The sequence below is a fragment of the Leucoraja erinacea genome, chromosome 3 (genome assembly GCF_028641065.1).
Source record: "Leucoraja erinacea ecotype New England chromosome 3, Leri_hhj_1, whole genome shotgun sequence".
Lineage (NCBI taxonomy): Eukaryota > Metazoa > Chordata > Chondrichthyes > Rajiformes > Rajidae > Leucoraja > Leucoraja erinaceus.
In genome coordinates this window covers 58,161,068-58,187,095 of record NC_073379.1, presented here as the reverse complement: position 1 = coordinate 58,187,095, position 26,028 = coordinate 58,161,068, and the positions used below count along the sequence as shown (strand labels likewise).

Below are 26,028 nucleotides of genomic sequence, written 5' to 3'. Positions count from 1 at the left end.
GGGGGCTGTGAGCGCGACAGGCGCTGGGGCCAGGAGCCGCTGAGTGAGTCCGGAGCCGGGGCCGGGGCCGGGAACCAGTAAGCCGACAAACCCCCCTCCAACACTGCCCCTCCCCTCAATTCTCCCCCACCCCCCCCCCCCCCCCCCCCCCACACACACACACACACACCCCCACACACACCCTCCCCCCACACCCCCCCACCCCCCCGCCCCCCAACCCCCTACCCCCCCCCCCCCCCACCCCCCCCCCCCAACCCCCCCCCCCCCCCCCACAACCCCCCCCCCCCGCACCCGCGAAACACCCCCCCCCCCCCCTTTTCTCGGCGCCCCACAACCACACCCCCCAACACAGCCCCCCCCCCCACACCCACACACCCCACACACCCCCCCCCCCCCCCCACCCCCCCCCCACCACCCCACACCCACACCCCCCCCCCACCCCCCCCCCACCCCCCCCCCACACACACACACACACACCCACCCCCCACCCCCCCCCCACCCCCACCACTCTGGGGCCGGGAACCGTCGACCAAACCCCCCTCCAACACCCCCCCTCCCTTCTCCCCCCCCCCCCCCCCCACTTCCCCCCCCCCCCCCCCCACGACCAACCCCCCCCCCCCCCCCCCCCCCCCCCCCCAACCCCCCCCCCCCCCCCCACCCCGCCCCCCCCCCCCCCAACCCCCCCCCCCCCCCCCCCCCCTCCCCGCATCCCCCTCTCCACCCCCCCCCACCCCCCACAACCCCCCCCCGCCTGAAGCCGTCCCCACCCCCCCGGCTGCAGAACGCTCCCCCGCCTTTGCATTGGGGTAACAGGTGAGTGGCAGAATATTGCATTGGGGAATGGGTTGCGTTGGGGGACCAGGCCCCCTGTGTCACTGGGACCCAACGGGTCCCATCAGTCAAGTATCTCACTAAAGTTAAAGGGTAAAAATGTATATCTATTGTCGACAGAAATTCAGCGGTCTTATTGTATTTGGTTATAATGGTCCGATATTGAACCCGTTCTCACGTTGAGGGTCAGAGGTGTACGCCAGCGAAACGGGTCCTTAGGTCCATCTCGTCCATAGCGCCAAACGTGCTATTGACGAGATGTTTGTCCCATCTGGCTGCATTTGGCCCATATCCCGCCCATATCCCGCTGTATTCTTCCTGTGCAAAATCTGTCCAAATGTCGTTTAAACATTGTACGCTTCCTTTAGTATCTTATTCCTTATCCATCATATATTAATTGAAAAGTTTTTCCAGTTGTTTGTTACCATTTCAGTAACAAAAATGTTTTAAACTCCACTGAGAACACTGGAAGAAGGCTGACCGAAAATATTTTTGCCCCTCGTAAACGATAGAAGCTATTTATTTGGCAAATGTTCGTAGTTCTAGGTGCAATGGGCTATGCAAATATTTATTTTAATAATGTATTTATGCAAACTAAAGTGAAGGAAGGCACTGCTGAGGGTTCTTTAGTAGATCTGTTGCTACGGTTTCCAGTCCTTTACCGATGACACTAAACAACCAGAACGAGGAGATGGACAAATATTATATTTTGTCTTCCTCGTGATCGAGAACAAACTGTATAATGAACAACGCGGTTCTTAATGTTTGAACCGCGTTAATAGTTCCTTATGTTTGATAATGTATGATATGTAAGAAGATATACCATATGTTCCAGACTTTACGGTGTTTCAAATGTGTCAATTGTTCGCAGAAGTCCGTCTGCATTTTAACCGTAGGGGTAAAATTATTGAATCACACGAAAAAAAAACAATGACGGATTGTGTTTTACAGTGTTCTGTCTGGAAGGATTAATGATTCATTACCTATACCATATGGCAGGCTGCATCGTTTCATTTGCGAATGCAGAAATAATTTTTCTCTTTTTTTAATATTCGAAATAGTGCACATATCAAAATGGTACTTGACAACACAATGTTTGTTGGATACATTGAAATTCGTATATTCTCTCACTTTGAGATTTTATTCCAGGAATGCCATTAATGGCTTTCGCGTTTTAAACCATGTTATTTTGTTAATGTGGTCCATTTTGGAAACGAGAAACTACTTCATTTCTGAAACGAACAGCAACCCGTGTTCGCAATGATAGATCTCATTTGTGTATTGCTTTATAACAGAAATTCTCCTGTAAATGTTATATAGGGCTGACTGGGTAGATAACTAAACACGAGGAATTGGTTACGGGTATTGGGGTTCACCTGCGACAACAACAGAAAGGTCAACTAAAATCAGATGGATTTTGAAGATTTTTTAAGGTGTAAAACGTAGTGCGCCCTTTACGTGGGAAGTTCATACAACTAGCCTTGCGAAGGATCTTCCACCGACGATTGCACAAAATGAAGAACGTTTGGAAACCAGAGATAGGATACATGTGAGATGTGGTGTGGACGGGGCATGGCCAGAAGTCTTTTGTAGAAGGAAAACCAATTGAATGGTGAATAGGTGATTACGAGTTAGTGTTCTTGCATTCTTGCATTTGACTGATGGGAAAGTAATCCCAATAAATGACAATATATTATCCTTATTTTAGAAAAGAGAGACGTAGCGTGGAATGGTAAACTAATGGTGTAGATATTTAATATTAGAATTAGCTTTGAGCATAATACGGGAATATAATATATAATATGTATATAACATTTGTAGGAAAGAACTGCAGATGCTGGTTTAAATCGAAGGTAAACACAAAATGCTGGAGAGAAAAAGAGTCTCGACCAGAAACTTCACCCATCCGTTCTTTCCCGAGATGCTCCCTGTCCCGCTGAGTCACTCAAGCTTTTTGTGTCTATATACATATATAAAACCCGGGAATCTATATGTGCGCGCAAAAACATGTACTCGTATAGATTCCCGTATATGTGTGTGTGTATAATACGGTAGAGGTAAATGTGTGTATATATGGGAATCTATATGTGTGTAATATAAATTAGCACTAATTCATATTATATATATAAAATATAAATGTGCACTAATTTAACAGGCCCTTAGGTCTGATTATAACCAGGCCTAAGGCCCTGTTAAATTAGTGCAAATTTATATTTTTTACTCAAAGTATACATTTGCACTAATTGAACAAGCAGCTAGGCCTGTTTATAGTATATAAAGATAGTATAAAGAATATAAATCATATTATAAATATAATATAAATTTGCACTAATTTATATTTTTTAGATAATATAAATTAGCACTAATTTAACAGGCCCTTAGGCCTGTTCATATTATATTAAACATCAATACCAGCACTCGTTTAACAGGCTCTTAGGCCTGTTTATATTATATTAATAACGCACACGCACACACATATAGATTCCCGTATTGTACTCAAAGTTAATTATAATGTTAAATGCCTAGAGAATAAGATCATCGCTGCACAATTTATCCTTTGCTGAAGTAGGAATAACGTATTGTAATTGACTGGGAATACTAATCATGAATTTGGTGACAGGCTGTATTATTTAATCTGGAAGAAAAAGCGAAATTTTCTGGCGGTTCAACATGGATGGTCTTTTAAACTGGAATTATGAAAATGTCACTCCGATGGCAGATCCATCAGGATTTTCTCTGATATCTATGATATGGCCAATACATGCCTGGAAGTGATCCGTGACGCATGCGTTCCCTTTCAAATTGATTACAAGAACGTCTGTGTTCCGGATGATAGGGCGTTCAAATCTATTTCTGTGGGAATTCCATATTGCTATCCCTTCTGTATTCGCAGTTTAGCATGAGGTCTGCGAAAAGCCTCAGTTACTCGTGGGGTAAGACCTTCAGTGAACTAAGGTTGTATGTTTGCTGTTCATTTGCATTGATGCAAAGGGCTAGAATAGGCAAAGCATTACATACTGTTTCAAAGTATCATTTTGTCGAGGCTTGTTACTACATTAAGGATTGGATTTTGACGGAGTCAACTTCGCCTAAAGTCCCCAAATCATAAGTTTTAGAAACCGCTATGGAAGTAGGGGAAGTCGATTTAGATTTAGATCCCGGCATATCCCCATGTGGAGTTGTACGGGAGTCGTAGAGAAGTCTGGCAAATTCGAAGTAAATCGCGATTTATTTTTATGTGCAGGAAGAAACTGGTTTAAACCGAAGATAGACAAAAAGCTGGAGTAAAATTCCGCGGGACAGGCAGCATCTCTGGAGAGAAGGAATGGGTGACGTTTCGGGTCGAGACCCTTCTTCAGACTTCTCCGCAGAGATGCTGCCTGGCCCGCTGAGTTGCTCCAGCATGTTTGTGTCTACGCGATTTATTTTACCCTCCATAGAAATTAGAATGGTGCGGGTAGCTTCATTCAGGCCTTTTGCGGTGAGGTCTGTGGTGGGTGGCCATTAGGTCCTGTTATATGCGGTTGAATGAAATAATTACATTTTAATGTATAAAAATAACAGAGAGAGGAAAGGAAATATTACCATAATATGTTCAAAGATTGAAATACTATACGGAAAACGGCGAGTTGAAAGCGTAGCTCGTGTTGGTTTTGACTTCATTTAATTACTGACCTACACTCCACGCTATGAATCTGGAGACTTTGGCAAACTGGCGAGGGCACCATAGAATCGCAGTATTCGGCAAGTACAGAAGGTGCCAGCCCCAGTTGATTCTTCTATCGTAATATAATTTCCGATACGTATTGGTTTACTAAATTAATTTGCTAGCGGCCGTCTGTACAATGTGGCCCGCTCCACAAACGAGTTGGCACCACATGCCAAGGGTGGATAAGCATTTTTATTTCAAGCATCTTTACTTCAGAATAAAGAAACAGGCTGGAGTCATTCTGAATTGTCGATATTGTGGCTGCAGGGAGCGTAGTTGTGTGAAATGAATGAAAACACGTCGCTGTTGCTGAATAAGCGCACTCCACCTCTTGCCAACCATCAACACATTCTTTGCTGGCTACAGATTGAGACTGTCACATAAATCCTGCGATCAGAAATTAATTTTCATCTTTTCAATTCTCCGAAAATCTTGTGCATGACTTGGCAGCGTGATTATTGAAGACGAATTTAGAAATGACTTCAGAATCAATAACGTAATTTGGTGTGTGAGGTGGAGTGGGGAATCTCGGTCATTATTGATAAATCATTTCCCAGACAATGAGGATGAAGTCGCCGTTAGGAATTATTGGAAATAGTTTATGAGAATTGTGTAGAAATAACATATTTCGGGTGCTTTTTATTCTGCCACGCTGTCCGCTCGACAGAATATTGTCGAGTAAACTGTATGAGAGTAATAACGAGACCGTTCGTTGCCGGAAACAGCATCAAGCGTGTCCGAACGTGAGTGTTCATAAGAACAAATAACGGAACACTTCACATTAAACAATACTGCAACTGTTATACATTAACATGGCAGCTGCCAGGGGTGGCGGTGGAGGCAGATACGATTGTAGCGTTTAAGAACCATTTGGATAGACACGTGGATGTGCAGATAATTTGGTAGGGGGGGAGGGGGTATTTGCAGGTACATACGAGTTGGCCTTGGCATCATGAACGATGTGGGCCAAAGGGCTTGTTTCTGTACTGTGTGTTCTATGTTCTATCAGGGAGGAAAGGCGGAAAGGCATTAAACGTCACTCAGGCGCGGAGACTCACTTTCAAAATAGCATAACGTGGTTTGTTCAGCCGAGGTTATTGAGATACTTCTGCAAAAGTCTTTGTGTTTCAAAATGAGGAAAACAACCCAGCCCAGCAACTGAGAAACTGATGCTGATGAAATCGTGACTAACCGCAGCAGTGGTGTGAGCCGAACCTGCGGGAGTCTGCCTGAAGTGCAAACAAAATACCCTACGTAAAAGTCAGTTGTCAACGGCCACAAACGACCTGAAATAGTTAGGGTGTTTTTTTTTTTTAATTAAAACATTTTCCCTAACAAGCGCATCGGTTCTTTTTTGATCGATAAGCACTGGAGGGGTTTTTTGTTTTGGAGAGTTGCGTTCTCAAAATTTAACTTTCGTTTTACAACTTAACTTGGGGGCACATTCGCTATCTAATTTCCCTCGTCCAGTGGTGAACCAGCCAATTGCACACGAGGTATTTTGAAAATGAAGTTACGTCAACAAGAAAGTCCTGCTCTTTTTTAAAATCTGCCAAATGTTCTTTTCCATTTTATTTCACGATATGATGGCACACTATACGGTAAGCATCACCAACGTTTCATATTTAGTGTTATATTGGTAGATTATCTGCATTCACAGGCAGCGTTAACTGATATGAAAAATATTTTTTTCTTTCTCGTGTTACAATCAAAACAAACGTTGAAATAAGTCTCAGAAGACTTATTTTCCAACATAATTGAATATTTTTAATTTTTAAAACTTAGTATTTTCTATCTCATTGGAGACAAATGGTTTTACCATTATTTTTAATGGCGGGAAATCTAAGTCAAATAACGTGTACTTTCATGTTTCATCTTTGGAAATAAAATTCAGTGGCTACACATTGAACTTTGTGCACCGCGGTTCCTCGTCAGAACACAGGCATTGGATTAGGTTTCTTTCCCTCCTCAAAAAGTGGGATAACATCCACAGGAACTGATCCCGAATCTATAGAAAACTGGAAAACTATCACCAATGCATCCACGATTTCTAGAGCCACCCCCTTGAGTACCCTGGGATGCAGACCAACAAGCCCTGGGGATTTATCAGCCTTCAGACCCATCAGTTTACCCAACACCATTTCCTGACTAATGTGAATTTCCTTCGGTTCCTCCATCACCCTAGGCCCGTTGTCTCCTAGTGCATTCTTAGTGAAGACAGAACCAAAGTGCCTGTTAAATTAATCTGCCATTTCCTTGTTCCCCATAATAAATTCACCTGTTTCTGTCTTCAAGGGACCCACATTTGTCTTAACTCATTTTTTCTTCTTCACATACATAAAGAATCTTTAACTATCCTTTATATTCTTGGTTAGCTTACCTTCGCACTTCATCTTTTCTCCCCGAATTGCCTTTTTGGTTACCTTCTGGTGATCTTTAAAAGTTACCCAAACCTTTAGTTTCCCACTCATCTTTGCTATGTTATAGGCCATCTCTTTTTTTGTTACTGTCCTCGATTACCCTTGTCAGCCACGGTCACCCCTTACTCCTCCTTAGAATACTTTGTCCTCTTTGGAGTGAAATGATCCTGCATGGACCAGGACACAGTTCCCGCAGGTGTAGTGGTCAGTGACACCAACAGTAACCCTGACTTCCGACACTGCCATCACGCTTAAATATTTAAAGTAAATACACAACAGAATAAGTGTAGCCTCCTCGCCGAAGACTCGCACTTTACCTCAACCATAGCCGCTCCCCTAGAGCAAGCCTTACTTTTATTTGCTGCTCAATTAACTCATTTTACAAATTAGCTAATTTACTAGTTTGCTAATTTAGATTCAGCAGCCAATCCCCGCACTCGCCCCTTCACCGACCCTGAAGACCTGTATGTCGTTACACGATAATCATTTTCTCCACTGATTTTCAAAGGTAAAGTATACTGTCTGTGGCACAACACATGTGCCATGTTAATACAGGCGAATGGAACAAGACCAGTATACCAAGGCAAAACCCAAAGTGCTGGAATAACTGACCGGCCAGACAGCATCACATGGATACGCGACATTTCGGGTCAGGCCCCTTCTTCACACTGACTGTAGTTTGTTTTATTGATTGTAGGTTGTACCAACTTGTGTGTGAACAAGGTGGGCCGAAAAGCCTGTTACCGTACTCTATAGCTCTGAGACATATGCAGTGGCAAACTCGGTATAACATTCAATTTATTGTTAACAGGCATTCCAATGGTCTGTCAGCACCGATTTCACATGTTTGATTCACCTTTAGGTATCAGGCTGCGTTTGTAATATTTTCATTCACGTCGCGAATTGTGTGTGCTGCGTGTTACACATTTCATTCAAACAAAATGCAAAAATGCCAAAAGGTGTGAATCAGTCCAAAAATGTTCTGCAGAAATCAATAAAAACAAAAGTTTAACGATTAGAATCCATGGCTTAGGTCGCATTGCGATTGAATTTAGAATGCTGTGAATATTTACAATTGTTTTGAAACCGTCCGCAGTAATATCCATCGACATCAACGGGCAATGGAGTTAAGTATTCCTAATATGTGGAAAATTGAATGATTGGATCTGCGGCCGAGATGGTAATTTAGTGCTTCACGAAAAGAAACATTTGAGTACTGAACAGAGGTGACGGAGAAAGTATCCTTGTATAGTTATGTTATGTGGATTATATAACTGATATGTTTCATTAATTTCTGGCTAAGGTTATTGATTCAGTTGATCAAATGACAGCTTCTGATTCACAAGAATGTAACACATTTTTATACCAATCCCTGTGTTTCTGAGCGTACTAAAATCGTATTCATGCAGCACGTAAACGAGGCCCTCTGACTAAAGTCAGCGCCGACCATCAAGCAGCTACCTACACAAATCCTATTTTATTCTCCTCTTATTTCCATCAACTTTCTCCGGATTCTACCACATATAAATATTACAGGGACAATTTATAGTGTATAGTGTAACTTTCCTGCCAATCTGTATTTCTGTGTTGTGGGAGGAAACTGGAGCTCCTTTCGGAAACCCATGAGCCAGAGGGAGAAGGTGCAAATGCCACCGGATTTTTGGAGGCCAGGATCAGACCCGGGTTGCTGGATTTCACCGTGCAGGTGCTGTTTTCTGTGGCATTGCGACACACGTGAGCGATTAAGATATTTTATGTTTTAATGATCTGTGAGAGTAATTACAACGAGATAAAGGTGCCAATCACAGACAGACAAAAAGAGTGAGGGGGAAATGGAAAGGTGAATAAAATGGAACAAGTGGTTTAGTTTTTGGGTGTGGGAGGGGGCGGGGGAGGGTAACCCCAACACGAACTTTTCGCATATGCCCACCCCTAGCAATCATTTTAGAAACATAGAAACATAGAACATAGGTGCAGGAGTAGGCCATTCGGCCCTTCGAGCCTGCACCGCCATTCAATATGATCATGGCTGATCATCCAACTCAGTAACGCGTTCCTGCCTTCTCTCCATACCCCCTGATCCCTTTAACTACAAGGGCCACATCTAACTCCCTCTTAAATATAGCTAATGAACTGGCCTCAACTAACTTCTGCGGCAGAGAATTCCAGAGATTCACCACTCTCTGTGTGAAAAGGGTTTTCCTCATCTCGGTCCTAAAAGATTTCCCCCTTATCCTTAAACTGTGACCCCTTGTTCTGGACTTCCCCAAAATCGGGAACAATCTTCCTGCATCAAGCGTGTCCAACCCCTTAAGAACCCCATTTTGAAGTATTCGCGCTGTGTGCATGTGTGTGCGTGTGTGTATGAAAATACTGGGTTTAGAGAACTCCACCAAAAGTAGTCATTGACAGGAACGAAAAGGAAGGAAAGAAACAGAAATAGAGTTACTGAGACTGGGGGAGATCACCATGTGGGACTTTGTCAAATGCCTTTCTAAACTCCACATAGGCAATGTTTGCCATTTCACCCGCATCATTCCTCTTGGTCACCCCTTCATGTTTGAGACCCGATCTCCCACAAACTAGGCCACGCTGACTGTCCCTATCAGTATTACATTTTCCTGTGTAAATTCACCTGTTCTACAGAATTCCTTCCAGTAGCTTTCATACCATTGTTACCGCCTTGTAGTTCGCTGGATTGTCATTCTTCAATTTAGGCACAATGCTAGCCGCCCTCCAGTATCTGGAAAGAGGATTGGGTGGCTTTTCGGGTCGAAACCCTTCTTCAGACAATATGGGTTAAACGCTTGCAAATTGAATTAACGTAGATAGGCACCAAGGTCGGCGTGAACAAGTTCGGCCGAAGGGTCGGCACGGTACGATTCAGAAACATTCTTCCACATAATATAAAATGGCCTCAATAGTGGTTTGTGAGCGTGCTTCGGTTGACGAGGGAAATGTGCTTCTAAATCGCTGAGGGCATTTTAAATTTACACGAGCCTTAGCAATTTAGACGTCTTATATAAAGTCTTCAAAATTCAAACGGTCAAGGCGGCGAATTTGAACAAGCGCCGATTTAATATAGGGATGGCTCTTTTATCCATGTCGGAACAGCGAATGGCTATTTTCAGGTCTGTTTCAGTGAACATTGAATCGCAATGTGTTAACTATGGAACTCTTATTGTAAATGCACAGCCTGGAGTGACTCAGCGGGCCAGACTAACCTATACAGAATCACTTAGAAATTGTCCATTTGTGCTTGAATGAACATATGTATTCACAATTTGTAAGTTTGAATTATGAAATCTATATTGCTCATCGTATGAGCTAATTTCGTCACCGAAAAACTGTAATAAATATGTAATAAATATAACGATGGTGACATGTGAAAACATGTACACATATTATTTACCTAAACTTTTGAAGAATCGAGAAGTTTGTGATCCCCTCACCAATCTGATAGCAAAGCCCTGTCTAGAATGAATTGGTAAGACCTGTGTAGCACTTCACATAGTGATATTTTAGACACAAGTTAAAATATAGATACACTATCCTTCACAAATTATTTAGAACCTTCACAAATTATTTAGACTACTAGTCCAAACTAGTTGAGAGAAAATATGAATAAATACCAGGTAAAGATATAATTGTTGAGTAAACTTAATCAAAGTGAAATATGACAGATTGATAAGAATAATGAGCTCGCGGATTATTTGGATATTAGGAATGCACTTCAAGGAAAGAAAGGAGCGAATGTAGCGACACAAATGACTGCAAAGTGTCGGATACCAGATATGGTATCTGAAATAAATAAAAACAACCTGCTGGCGGAACTCAGTGGGTGGCATATCATCTGTGGAGGAGACAATTCCTTACTCGCCACAGACGCTGCTCGATCCGCTGAGTTCCTCCAACAGTTTGTTTTTGTTTTGATATGAAGAAACAATAAATCTTGGAGGGCAAATATGGAAATCAGTTAAAGTAACAATTCAGCCATTAAAAAAAAAAATGGTAACAACATTTTAACGTTTGTTGCAACTGAAAAGCCAAAAATGTAAATTTGTACGGAGACTTAGTTAGACCACACTTAGAATGCACAGTAAGGATCGCAGCATTGAGAATTCATTTGAGAAGATCTGGGAAAAATAGACTGTTTATTTGAGCCATGACACCAATTAGATAAATGCCGAGCTAGATATGGGAAGATTGCGTTACATAGAACTAGATGGTATGTTTGTATGAATGTTAATTTATCTCCAGATAACTAATCAATGTAATGGTTTTTCTTTTTTTTTATTTGGTAAATGAACCACACGGTCGTATTCCAGTTGTTTTAATTTATTTACTTCTTATTTACCCCCCCCCCCCCCCCCCCCCCCCCCCCCCCCCATCTACTTATTTTTTTTTTTTTTTATTTTGATTGCTGTTTTCTTACTTTGTTTTATTTATGGTGATGCTGTTGCACTGTTTTGAAAATATCTCTTAAAAGTCAACATTTAAGTGGAAAAAAATGCACAGTAAGTATCGCCGCATTAAATGCAGCTTAATGGGTAATATTAAGGTGCAGAGTGACAAATTCCTGATCAGTTCGCGTATCAAGTGTTATGGGGAGAAGATGGGAGAATGGGGTTGAAAGGGAAACGTAGATCAACAATAATTGAATGGCAGAGCAGGCACGATTGGTCGAATGGCCTAATTCTGCTCCTATCACCTATGACCATCTTGGTCAGCATTGTCAATTTTGTACGAAGGGCCTGTTTCTTTGCTGTATGACTGTCTATGACTATATCCTGTTTGGCTATGTCTTTGGTTATTCTCCTATAGCTACTTAGTGTTTCATGTTTTATATTTGGTTCTGTAAAAGACTTGTGGGATTATATTACATTAAAATTCAGAGAGTAGTATTTGTGAATACAATTCTCTATCAGTTTGGTAATAATAGCTGATTTTCACCTGTTGGTTAAATCTGATAATCTCACCTGTACGATTGTGGTGAATCAACATTAGCTTGAATCGGCTTCATTTACACACAACATTTGCAATTACAGCATTGCTTTCTCAGTAATAATTCCAACAAAGCTAAATGTGCAAGGTAAAAAAAAAACAGACAGTAGCTCACGGGAAAGTAAAACATTGGTTTTCTAGCCAATGATTCCACATTTTTCTTGAATGCATACTGAAATTGGATTACCTGTCTTGACAATCCAATGATGAAATTTCGAGACAATTTACTACAATATGAAGAAAACCAATGTTGCTTATCATACTTTATCAAAAAAATAAAAGAGGAGCAATCCTTTTTGCGTGCTGCGATTTTATGTCATATGTTTTGTTGAGGACAGAGTAATAGAAACTGTAGCAATATTGGATACTTTTCCAAGGCATTGTGAGGTGTAAATGGAGTAAATAGTGGGGAGTATGATCTGTATAATCTCTCATCCTATGTCCCCCTTCCCCACCATCACTTCCAGTTTGCAAAATGGAGATGAGTGAAAATGATTTAAAGCCATCTTCCCTTCTTCTTCAGGCCTCCACAACTAATGATGCCTTGCCCTTGGGTTACAGTCATGGTGGTGACGAACTGGATTTTTTTCTGGAATAAAATACTGCCCTTCAGTCCAGCTTCAAATATTGAAAGTAATTCCAATACAACTTCACAGCATTGTCTATCAGAATGACCTCACTTCCCATTCAAACTGAAACAAACCTACAAGTAACAGAGTATGCAGTCACATTGTGTGAATGGGAGTGTTCCTCCTATATGACTCCATATGCCTTCCCATTTCGGTTCTTGGGTCTGAGTTAGTGAGCCTAAGTTAGTAGGCAGCTTTGTCGTTGAGCCTCGTGTTTGTATTCACAGCTCTCAAGATCCTTTACTTCACGTGCATCTCCAACCTTTGCTCAGTTAAAGTTTTTTTTATTTAGTCCCTTTGCCGTTATTCATTTTTACAAAGGGTGAGGTTCAAGGTATTTATCAGCTTCTTAAAGAGAAAGGACAATGTAGCAAAAAAAAGTAATGTTGAGGATGTTAATTGAAGATTTTCAGTGATAGAAGTTATAAAATAACAGATGGTGGTTAATGATTGTTCTGGATTTTTGGTTATTGAGCTATTGGAGTTTTTTTTTGGGGGGGGGGGGGTGAGGGTTGTATTAAATTCATGAGATTTTTACCTTTGATATTGAATAGGAGGCCATTCAGCTCACCTGGTCCATCCCAACTCCATGCAGAGAAAGGTCATCAGTCCCATTTCCCCTTCACTATAGCCTTGCAAGCCATTCTCTCTCATTTCCCTTTAAATCTTTGGCCATTTTTCAATACCGGACAGAAGGATCCCAAAGTCAGGAGTCAACCTGAATCCCTGGAACTGTGAGGCAGCAGTCCTAACTGCGGCACTGCCTTGCTACAATTGACTGTGTGAAGTTTTGGAAATTATTTGGGTTTTGGCTTTGCTCTGGAAATTATGTATGGTATAAAATTCTTAAAGGATTGGACAGGCTAGATGCAAGAAAAATGTTCCCGATGTTGGGGGAGTCCAGAACCAGGGGTGACAGTTTAAGAATAAAGGGTTGGCCATTTAGGACTGACATGAGGGAAAACTTCATCTAGAGAGTTGTGAATCTGTGGAATTCTCTGCCACAGAAAGAAGTGGAGGCCAATTCACTGGGTGTTTTCAAGAGAGTTAGATTCAGCTCTTAGGGCTAAAGGAATCAAGGTATATGGAAAAAAAAGCAGGAACAGGGTACTGATTTTAGATGATCAGCCATGATCATATTGAATGGCGGTGCTGGCTCGAAGGGCCAAATGGCCTACTCCTGCACCTATTTGTTCTGTTTTCTATGATCTTTGGATTGTAGAAACAAGATGCTGTAGATGCTGGTTCACAAAAAAAAGACACAAATTGTTGGAATAACTCAGCAGAACAGGCAGCATCTCTGGAGAACATAGATAGGTGACATTTCGGGTGGAAACTCTTCTTCAGAAGGTTCTTCAGAAGCTGCCTGACCCACTGAGTTACTTCAGCACTTTGAATTATTTGGATTAATTTAAGGTCAGATTTCACATCCCCCAATTTATAGGGCAACCATAAAAAAGTGCAATAAGTTTTGCTGGCACCTGCTGCCAAATCTGCACATTTCTTGTATGTGCGCGTGTGTGTGTGAGTACAGTATGTGAGTGTGTGTGTGCGGGGGGGGGAGGGGGAAACTGTTTTAAATCTCTTCCCTGTCCGGGAGACCCGACTTTTTCCCTGTCGGGTCTCGGCTGTCGTTGGGGCCTAGCACCGTGGAGCGGCCTCCAGCCTGAACGACCCGGGGGCTCGGGAGACTGCGGAGCTGCGGAGCTGCGGACTCACCATCGTCGGGGGTGGCCGGCCTCGGAGCGTGGGGAGCGGCGGTGACTCGCTGCTGCGACTCGACTCCTGGGGCTCGGAGGCTCCAGCAACGCAGCCGCAGGTCCGGTGGACCGCGACATCGGGAGCTCGCGGGTCTGGGAGGAGAGAGAGAGAGACCGTTTCCCGGAGCACCCGCAACGCGACTTCTCCAGCCGGTGTCACGGGGTTGGAACGACCCGGAGCGGGACGAACATCACCCGGCGCGGCTTCATGGCCGTGGGACTCACCATCGCCCGTGGGGGTTCCAACCTTGGACTTTCAGACCGGGAGCGGGGCCGTAAATCGCCCCGCGCGGCCTAAAATGGCCGTGGGACTCATCATCGCCCGCCTGGGGCTTGGACATCGGGAGAGACACGGAGAACAGGGGAGAGAAAAGACTTGCCTTCCATCACAGTGGGTCCACTGTGATGGATGTTTGTGTGAATTTAATTATGTGTATGTCTGTAAGACAGTGTCTTTGTTTGTATGGCTGTGGAAACAACATTTCGTTTGAGTCTCACTGGGGCTCAAATGATAATAAATTTGTATTGTATTGTATTGCATGTGCATTAAACTCAACAATTCAATTTGATAAACATAATTGGCATACTACAAAGATATCACAAATCCCAGTCAAAGTTATAGTCAAATCAGGATGGGCAGCCCAAATAATATTTCTAAACACAATCAAACTTTGAGGAACTAACCCACAGATAAGGTTAAATCCATGAAATGTCTGTCTTCTCTCTGGATGAAAAATATCATATAAGTTGTACTGACAGAAGATTAATTGATTTGACCAAACTCATCCTTCAATTAACACCACAAAAAGCAAATTATCTGGATGTTATTTGATTTAATGTCTGTGGAACTACAGTGCATGCAAATTTATTGCTGTATATTAATTTACAATAAACTGTAGCTTGCCCTTTGCGAGGGCATGATATACATGCAAATTTTTCTTTTTTCTTCTACCTAATTATTTTTTAAAAAGCATTAACTACTACCTGTACAACAGTAAAAAGTCTTGTAATAATTTGTGTATTATCTGGAGTTTGTTATCTGGAAATCATCATGTTATGGTTATGATTAATCTTAAGAGACCTTCCATACCAAATGAATGTTTAATTAATTTACGCTATACACTCATAAGATGTTACAGGAATAGTGAAATATAACCCATGCTGAATCATATCTGATCTGGGGTTTGCAAATACTGAACCTACACATACTTGAATTACACAATTATATTTGAAAACTGCCATTTTCCATAATGCAAGATGCTGCAATCTTCTTAAACACAGCAACTCTAAATACAACATAGAAGTATAGTTCAAGAATGGTAATTGTGTATATAAGATGTTTGGTATTTGAATCCTGCAACTTTTGGGCAAAGCATAAACATATCCTGCATTAAACAAATCTCATCTACCCTTTGTACTTTCTAAATTGATTTATGCACACTTCCATTTCTGATGAAATGCTCTGAATCGTTGACCTTGTTTATCCCCAAGTGGTGAGGCTAAATCAGTTCTAAAAGAAATCTCAAACGGAAAAATAGCCACCAATTTGCACATATGATTTTTTCCCCCCTAGTTTTGTTAAGGCTGAACAAGAAGGGCCCCAACCCAAAATATCACCTATCAATATTCTCCAGGGATGCTACCTGGCCTGCTGAATTACCCTAACATTGTGTGTCTTTCCTTGGTAAACCTACATCTGCAATTCCTTATTTCTACAAGAAAATACACTGAATCAATGGTTCCAATCATATTTCACTTTTGTGGGAATTTATATAATTCAGCAGCTCAGTATTTGTAGACTGCACAACAGGCACATCAAATATTAATGATGCACAGCTTTTGACAAAAATTTCAACCTGGTTACTATGGAATGCAAAGCTACCAAACATAAATATCTCATAATTTTTTCAAGATACATTTTAAGAGCCCATGATGTTTAACCAAGGCAAAACCAAGGCACATAGAACTCAAGCAAGCTCAAGCAAAATATGTGAAGAATGAGGAAGTCATAAAGGGCTTCTCTTATCCAGGAGAAAACAGACCTACAGCAAATCCAAATCTTTCCTTGACTAATACGAATTAATTTGTTATAGGTGCCAAAATGAGTCTATGGGAGTAAAGCATTCAGTTGATATATCTTGTCTAAACAAAGTGCTACGCAATAGACAACCGAATACAAATTAAAATGATAAGTAGCAAAACAGATAAATGGTTGACCAAGTCAGAGAGCAAAGCAGGTGGGCAAAGGGCTGTAATGGGGGGGGGGGGGGGGGGGGGGGGGGGGGATGGATGAAGATACATGTGAAATGGTGGGGACCAGAGGTAACACTTACTTTAAAAATCAGCAGTTGATGATAGTAGAGGGGAAGAAAACACTTGCAAGAAAAAGCTACAACCATAACCTTGTAGAAAATGAAAAAAAGGGAAGGGAATTTACTTTAAATTGTAAATGATAATATTGAGCTTCAAGAGTGCAAATGTGGCCTGATGAAAGATAAAGCGCTAGAGACACAAACGACTGCAGTTGAATGAAGACTTGAGCAAAGACGCAATTTGCTGGAGCAGCTCAGTGTGTCACGCTGCATCTGTGGAGGGAATGGATAGTCGACATTTCAAGTGAACTTTCCTGAAGCTTACGTTGGGCATCGATAGAACAAATCGGAGGACAGACAGAGATTTCAGACAGGAAATGAGACCGGTGACTGAGTCATGACAGATTAAAATTAAAGTTCTACTAATGTAAATGAAACCCATTGGCTAGAGAGACCACTGTGAAATAAAAACTCGAGTGGTTCAAATTAAATAGTTCCCTAGAACAGGAAATTCAGGGGAAAAAATACTGCACAACAATGTGAGAAAGTGAAACTTCCGCAGGTGGTTGAATCTAAGGAGATTCCAAGTAAAGGTGAGAGGGACAGACAATTGGTCTTGCGGATCGAGTTTGATCAGAAACGAAGGGTGAATGTTCGATTGAAGGGCAAACGGCCATTAGTGGCATCATAAGGAAATTTTAATGAACTTTATGTTTCTGGCAATGTACTTTCCCGGACTTTGAATGTCTCCAATAAACTCTGTTACGTTCCATTTGCAATCATTTATACTTCAATTTAAACGTCTGTGTTTTGTGTTGTTTTTTGTACTGTTAACCCACGGAAGATAATAATTTACTTATGTATGAATTCGGTTGTTGGCACTGAAGTTCAGTTCGAATGGTATTCAGTTCGAATGGTACCCCCTCCACCCTCCATTACTATCGCTTAACTACTCTCCAGAGATGCCCCAGCACTTAGTATCGGAAGAAAGTAAATTATAATTTTCGAAAGAAGATAATTTGCCATCCACCTGAAATCATAACACTGCTTCTCTTTCCATCGATGCCCATAGACCCACTGTGTGTTTCCAGGATTTTTAATTTTGAGTTCAGATTCACAATAATTATTTTTTTAGTGACGAAGGAAATAACAATGCGTATGTGCGTTAAATAAATAAGTATATGCTCAGGTGAATATTAAAAGAGAAGTGTTTACATAAAAGCTAAACTATTTGAAAAACGACACTCCAGGATAATTCCACACCCATCCCAGGTCAAATCCAAGACCCCGCTTCCGCCCGGCGTTTGAATGAACAGATCGGTGCGTTTATCTCCAACCGGTTGAAGAAGAGGGGAAGTATTCCAAAGGGTCGATGTGCGGGAGGTGGAATTAAGGCAACAGTTCCACCTGGTCCCAACCAAGAGCGTAAATCCCGGTTTACAGCTGCAAACGTAATGACCTCTCACAGCGAAGCTACACAGTTACAAATAAATATTTTAAAGTACGAATATATTGCTATTAACATTTATGTGAAATGTCGCTTGTAAAAATAGGAAATAATATATTCCACACGTGCTGCCTGTAGCCGGTTAAAGTAAAAGCAATATTATTTCGTGAATGACCCGGCGAGTAATCCCACAGCACTGAGAATGTGTTGTTGAAATCTACATGGGAAGTTTGAGTCTATGAAGTTTTCATGTCCGTATTGTTTTCTGGACGTCCTCTTCATTGCTTTCTGAAAAATATTCTATCTGATTTCCCGTGGCTGGTGTTATCTAATAAATTATTCAGAGGAGAGGAGTTAAAAATTCAAAAAAGATGCATATTTTATAAGGAATATAAAATTGGAGCCGTGGCCGCATAATGTCGTTTTGAAAATTCGCGATCGTCGACATCAATGTCCATGAGGTGATTCTCAGATTAAAGCCACCCTTGTTAACGCAGGTTCAGCAAAATAGTTGTCTATTTTGCAGCCTCGGAACTTGGTTTAGTCATTTCTTAAACGTATTCGTATTATAATTATCTTTCTAATTTTGAGGGGTTTTTTTTGTTACTGTAAATGGTCAACCATGAATCTGCATTTATTATAGAACCCTTCACGGTATTCAGATATCTCAAAGTGCATAATGAACTGTAATGTTTGAACTGTGGAAAATACCGATCAGAGTGACAAAAGGTGCATTTGTGCATGATTATCTTCGTTTTGACCATTCGGGACAGGGCAATGCCAAACTACGCCTGCATATCTTTGGAACGAATTGGTCGGAAGATCGAAATTAAATGCATAGCTAGTGTTACAGAATGGTCATAGCGGATGGGAAAGATATGGGCGCCCACACAATAGTCCCGCCCTGTTTTGTTTAATTGGTTTAAACATGACAGCATGTAGTCGGAATGCCAACAAAATCCAGTGAACTGCATGCTTGAAATGAAGGAAGTGAAAATAAGAGTAGTGAGAAAAGAAACCCCTCTGAGCTGCAAAGGGCGATGTGGGAAAATCCTCTAACCGGCTCCTCGTTCCACTGCGCCTCGCATCCCTGGTGGTGCAGACACCCGCTGGAGCTGACGCTGACACCAGTTGTGTGTGTGTGTGTGTGCTCGCCACGACATGCACTGGTGTGTGTGTGTGTGTGTGTGTGTGCTCGTGTGGTGTGTGTGTGTGTGTGTGTGCTCGCCAACACATTGCACTGGTGTGTGTGTGTGTGTGTGCTCGCCACCACATTGCACTGTGTGTGTGTGTGTGTGTGTGCTCGCCACCACATTGCACTGGTGTGTGTGTGTGTGTGTGTGTGTGCTCGCCACGACATGTGGTGTGTGTGTGTGTGTGCACTATATAATGTGATTATATGTGTGTGTGTGTACACGATAATACACTAATGTGCACTGTGTGTGTGTGTGTGTGCACTGGTGTGTGTGTGAGTGTGAGCTGTGTACGTGTGTGCGTGTGGGTGTGTGTGTGTGCACTGGTGTGTGTGTGTGTGTGTGCTCACCAACACATTGCACTGGTGTGTGTGTGTGTGCTCACCAACACATTGCACTGGTGTGTGTGTGTGTGTGTGTGTGTGTGTGTGCTGGTTTGTTCCCAATCACATTGCACACTGGTTTGTTCCCAATCGCGCGGCACATCTCCGCCCACACGCGCACGCTCGCCGCATCCGGCATTGCCGGGAGATCAGCGGCCGCCCTGTGCGCAGGCGCGCTGCCAGCTGTCCCGGACTCCGCCCCTCACCCCTCCTTCCGAATGCCGTGACGTGCCGGCAGGCCCGCGCAGGCGCGCAGACAAATGAGAGCACATTCGGAGCTGGCGGCGTGTGTCAGTCAGCCCCCTCGACCCGGGCCCATCCTGCACCCTGCACCCCTCTGCACCCCTCTGCACCCCTCTGCACCCTGCACCGGGGGGAGCGAGGGAAGCAGCGAGTTGCACAAGCAACCTGAATCACTCGCTTCAACAGCATCGTCCCAACTCCCCAGAACTGTTCAAATACTATGACCAGGGAGTGCTGTCCATCACTGCAGAACAGGTTGGAGGTCGGAAGCGAATCAAATATTGAATTCATTTTTACTATATTCTAAACAGTGTAGAAGAAATTAGCTGGGCGCGATGGTTGATATCGACACGTTTACAACAGCAGCAGCCAACGGGGACATCAGCAGGGTGGAGCAAATGTTGGAAAATGGAATAGACCCCAATGGTGTCAATAGATATGGCCGTACTGCTCTGCAGGTACTTTTATTATATTTGGCTCAACCGATGACATTGTTTCAATTGTTATACGATATGATTATTAATTTACGTGACAAGTGATCTTTTTTGCTTATTGTCAGGTGTCACATCACCAATGTTAACTCGTTTTGCTGTTTCACATTTTGGAACGAAATTTATGGGAGGGGCTGCGATTTTACGGCAAAAGTATACATTCTTAATTATTTAAATGCTAAGTAATGTTACTAACTGTAGCAGTAAAGGAAAAAGGACCGTCGGTTGCGGGATCCAAGATCGCCCCGACAACGGAAGGTTCGGGTGCCCCGGCCGCGGGGGGACAAAGAAGGGAAGTAGATTGAACTTTTTTTTTGCCTTTCATCACAGTGAGGAATGCGGGGGAGTCATGTTAAACATATATATATGGCTGGCTTGTTGCTCTTTAATGGTATGGCTGCATGGCAATCTGAATTTCACTGTACCTTAATTGGTGAAATGTGACTACAAACTGACCTTGAACCTTGATCGAAAAACCGAACGAAGTTGAACAGACAATACCCTCTAACATCGAAAAGTTATTAATGTTAATGGTAAAACTATATTTCTCTACTAAGTTGCCCCTTTATTCACATATATTTTACAAGGGAAGGCACAAAGTGCATTTCGTTGTCTCTGTACTGTACACTGACAATGACAATGAAAGTTGAATCGTAATCGGAAAGTGCTGGAGTAACTCAGCGGGCGGGGCAGCATATTTGGAGAACATGGATAGGTGACGAAGATAGACAATAGACAATATATGTAGGAGGTGTAGGAGTACGCGATTCGTCCGAGCCAGCACCGTTTTAGCTGGAATAAGTAACTCAGCGGGACAGGCAGCAGCTCTGGAGAGAAGGGACATTTCGGGTGGATACCCTTCTTCAGACTGGTTAGGGATAAGGGATGCAAGATATATGGACGGTGATGTGGAGGGATAAAGAACAAGAATGAAAGATATGCAAAATGTAACGATAATAAAGGAAGCTGTTTGTAGGGTGAAAATGAGAAGCTAGTTTCCTAGAAGGGTCTCGACCCGAAACGTCGCCCATTCCTTCTCTCCAGAGATGCTGCCTGTCCCGCTGGGTTACACCAGCTTATTGTGCCTATCTTCGGTTTAAACCAGCATCTGCAGTTCCTCCTTACACATGGATAGGTGACGGTTCGGGTCGGGACACTTCTCCGAGACGCTGCTTATCCATATTCTCCAAGATTGTCTGACCTTCTGAGTTACTCCAGCACTTTTTTTAATAAACCAGTATCTCCTGTGCTTTGTTCCTATATTTTACAAGGGAATTATATTTCCTTAATTATCACGGATAAGGTGTGGATATAACAGAAGGTATACATTAAAAAAAAACCCTCAATAACCATCTATGTTGTAAACCTGAAACAAAATTATAATTCGCTCTCAGCAAGTTCCAGATCGGTTAACCTTACTGACGTCAATCCATACGCTCCCATAAAACTGCAGCAGAAAAATGTTTCGTCTCATAATCTTTAATTAATGATATAAAATAATTTTAAGAATGCGTATCGCGGGATAAATTTCTAATTATAATTTAAATTCTATAATTTGCTCTCTAACTAGGATAATGACAATAAACGTGCCCTTTAAAAGTAAAATGTTGCCACGGCTTATAGCTGACCGTAGAAAATGCGACTCCCAATCAGTAAGGGTCTGACGGCCGTGCTGAAAGGCGTAGGGGGTTTTGCTTTATATTTCAGAAATCATAAGATATAGCATAGTTAATGTTCCTCCTGCAAAGGAAGTAATTTATCCGCAAATCAATTATTACATGTGTACACCCGTATGTTTGATGTTTTCAACGACCTAAGTAATTTTCCTTGAGCATTATTATATTTGAAATTTACACATTTCATTACAAAATCATGTTCTTTTCTGTAAAGTAAAGGTTTATATTTGAAATATGCGTATGCATTCCAGGCAACTTTAACCGGAATACATATAGACAAATAAACTTGACTTGACTATATATGGAAAATGATAAATATATATACTCATATTGCCGATATTCTCTTTCTATTGGGAATGCAATTGTCCCGCTTTATTATACATTAAAAATGTAAATAGAAACTATGTAAAGATATTTTGATTTCACCATTATTATGCCCCTCTGGCGCTTTGAATGTAATCCGATAACCTGTAAATTTGAGACAACTATTACTTACTAAACCATTGATGCTTTAGGAGATTAAATACATTTATAATTAAATTAACTTTCGGAAACAAAACGGAAAAGAAAAAACGTAAGAAACAATATGTAGCGTACATCTAACATGCGATATAAACTACTGGGGTGGGGGGGGGGGGGGGGGGGGGGGGGGATAAAAGGAAAGAGCATTATTAAATTATTTTAGTATTGTCCATTCATAACTAAAATACAAATGGCCCTAAAATGTAGTATTGCACAACATTGGGAATTAACATAGAAATGAAGCAACCCATATATGCAGGAACTTCCTGTATTATTAGAGTTTCATTCTATACATATGGTGACAAGTCACAGACCCGAACCGTTAACTCTCTTTCCCTCTCAAATGTGCTTGACCAGATGAGTATTTCCACCATTTCCACCACATTTACCAAATTTCAATTTTCAATACTAATTTAAGGCCATTCATTTTTTTCTTCCTCTACCATTTCAGGTGATGAAAATGGGCTGTCCAGATATATGCCGAGTTCTACTGAACTGGGGAGCAGATCCAGACCGTCAGGATGGGTACAGCATCGCACTCATCCACGACCTAGCCCGGGAAGGGCATCTGGATACTCTGAAGGTCCTGGTAGAAGTTGGAAAAGCAAATATTAATCTCCGAGATGGTAACGGTAAAGGAGCCATAGACTTGGCGAGGGAAAATAATTACCCCAATGTAGTGGACTATCTGATTCGGCGAAGCTAAGCGACTAAAGTGGGTGTCTAAAAGCTTATCATTTGTATCGTCTTAATTCGGATTTTTAATTGAAATGTTCTAATCATGTAAAGCGTTTTAAAAACGTAAAAGTGTCAAATGTTAAAATTGTAAAAAAAACTATAGTAAATGCAAATGTATTTTCAACATTAGTTTCTAAAACTATTGAATAAAATAATTAAAATACAAATTCGAGGTATATTCGTGTGCACTACTAGTGTTAGTATATTGCTGAAGCCAGTGAATTCGCGAATGTATCAACGTCAGCTGTTCCTTTATAGTTCTGTCTCACTGGCAGAACATCTCGTTTTCTACTGCCGAGCCTTGGGTGTATTTTACAACAGTATTTACTTATAAAGCATGTTTTAAATTGGTGGAGTGAAGCTGAGACCTTTACCGGGCAACTCACATGACAGCATTACCAATCTCGCCGGGCCTATTGGACCAAATGGCCGGGGTTAGCTCCTTATAGCACTGATTCGCCTTCATGGAAAATTACATGAAAATCAGATTGTTTCTTGATCTAATTCATATTAATTTGTAGGTGAGAAGTGACTGAAACGAAAACCGGAATGTATTCTGTAAAGCGCCATTGGTTCGCTTATTTCGGCGATACTCCACCATGCGGGATATGGGTCAAACCCGGGCAAGTGAAACTAGCATAGATGGGGGAATTTTGTTCGTCATTGACAAGATGGACTAAAGGGTCCATCTTCGTGTATGACTTGTGATTCTGTGACTCCGGCTATCACAATATAGCATATTCTACAGACGATAGAGTACATTATTTGTTTTGTTGGTATGGCATGTGGGCCAGTGACTTTGAAATTTGAGCTCCTGTTCAGATGCAGCAGATATTTTTTTTAAACGGCACAGCATTTGTTCGCTTCATCACAAAGGCAGCGTGTTTGACATTTAAAGTTGAACGGGTAAACATTTCCGAAGTTATTTTGTAGACACTGAAAATTATATCAGTATGTCATAGATCACCATTAACGTATAGTAATTCAATCCAATTAAATGACAAATCCTTCATCATGGCCGATTTTATTTGACATGTTCAAGTTGTACTTGGAGCTGGTACAGGTCTGACCAAGTTTTAGAAGGCTTGTCTGGGTAGCCCTCTTTAGAATTGCCCTTTCCCATACTTATCATTCTCCGGTCAACATTCTCATTAGACGACTGAGTTGAGGAGAATATACTAAAGTGCAATAACGTGGATAATATAAACCCTGATGTCCATAATATTTTTATGACGTTCATTTATTTACGCGGTAGAAACTATCTCCCAACAAATTGCAAACATTCCAAACGGAACTCCTGCAAATACAAGTAGAAACAAAGAACTGCAGATGTTGGTTTATACCAAGGATAAAATGACCCATACCAAGGATGAAAATGAATATTTTATCCTGTTAACCAAAGAATATATTTTAACAAGAGATAAAAGGAATCCTATTACACTGAAAATCTGAAGAGGGGCCGGACCCAAAACATCGCCAATCATTTTTCTCTAGAGCTGCTGCCTGACCTGCTGAGTTACTCCAGCACTACGCGTCTATCTCCTGCAAATACAAATACATTTTAAACATCATAAATTGTGATAGCATGTAGGTATAAACTCTGAAGTCCATAACATTACAAATAAGGAAATGCAGTTGGTTATGCGCTGACATGATTCCGTTTAACATATTTCGTTGAGCATTGAATCGTTGAATCATTGACACATACGCTCCATCACGTCTGCATTCCAGTTTTAATGTCGGATTCCAGTAGAAACCAAATGATTTTGTATCAACTTGCTCCGTTAATACGGGCTAGCATGCTGCAATGGAGATACCTACCTACGCAAATTTATACAACTGAGATTATTGTATATGTTGTTTTACAAATCCGATATGTCGTTATGTAAATCCGATTTCTCCATATAAGTGTTGCTTACAGATAATCACTGAAACTGTCATTTTAAACAGTAGATATACCCTTGATCTGCTGTAATGTGTTTTGTGGACTGCCGCCGAAACAAAGAAAATATGGATACCCTAAACGAAACAGAACATTCAGACATTGCAGCAGCAAATAGAAAACATCAATATATGACAGAAATATTAATTCTTAACAATGTAACCTGAGGTTTCAGGGCATTTTAATCATCACGTGATTCATAACATCAATTTAACACCGTTCCCCTTTAAGGGACATTATAACACGCTAAGAAATAAACTGAATTCACAACGATGACATATTTCAAAACCTAATTCTTAAAAAAGGCATTTCACTTCACGACGGCACGTCCAGTAACTCTATGTTTATTCTATGGAGACTTTCCGAATGACCAATTTAATTTGTCATTACAATAACGATGCTTTAACGAAGGGAATCGGTAGTTTTGAAAGTGCGTTTATCGAATGGGACACGGCACATTTAAATCAGTAATATTTTCAAGGATAAAACGTTAAATTTACCTCGAAATTGTTCCAAAATAATTAGGCACAGATAGTAATTTGATAAATAGAGTTAACGCTCAGCATCATATTTGAATATTTTATGTTTGCCTTTTTTCTGGAAAATGAAGGCTTGACAGCAAATACTATGAAAACATATGGCACTCGCTCGGTTGTGATTTATTTCAACTCATCTGTAGACAGTTCAGTGGAAGCATAAACTGAAATTAAATTATATTTTTTTCGACA

At 41.5% G+C, this 26,028-nt stretch overlaps 1 protein-coding gene across 2 annotated transcripts in view; it reads left to right on the top strand.

Moving 5' to 3' along the window:
• The window catches only part of LOC129695643 (cyclin-dependent kinase 4 inhibitor C-like), a 51,388-nt gene extending 27,865 nt beyond the window's left edge, over window positions 1-23,523 (top strand). For both annotated transcript variants that reach the window (XM_055632779.1, XM_055632780.1), the window contains exons 2-3: window positions 20,243-20,389; window positions 23,072-23,523. In XM_055632779.1, the coding sequence (XP_055488754.1) occupies window positions 20,267-20,389; window positions 23,072-23,326 (378 nt within the window). In that variant the 5' untranslated portion in view covers window positions 20,243-20,266 and the 3' untranslated portion in view covers window positions 23,327-23,523. The remainder of the gene's footprint in view (window positions 1-20,242; window positions 20,390-23,071) is intronic.
• Window positions 23,524-26,028: the final 2,505 nt, after the last annotated feature.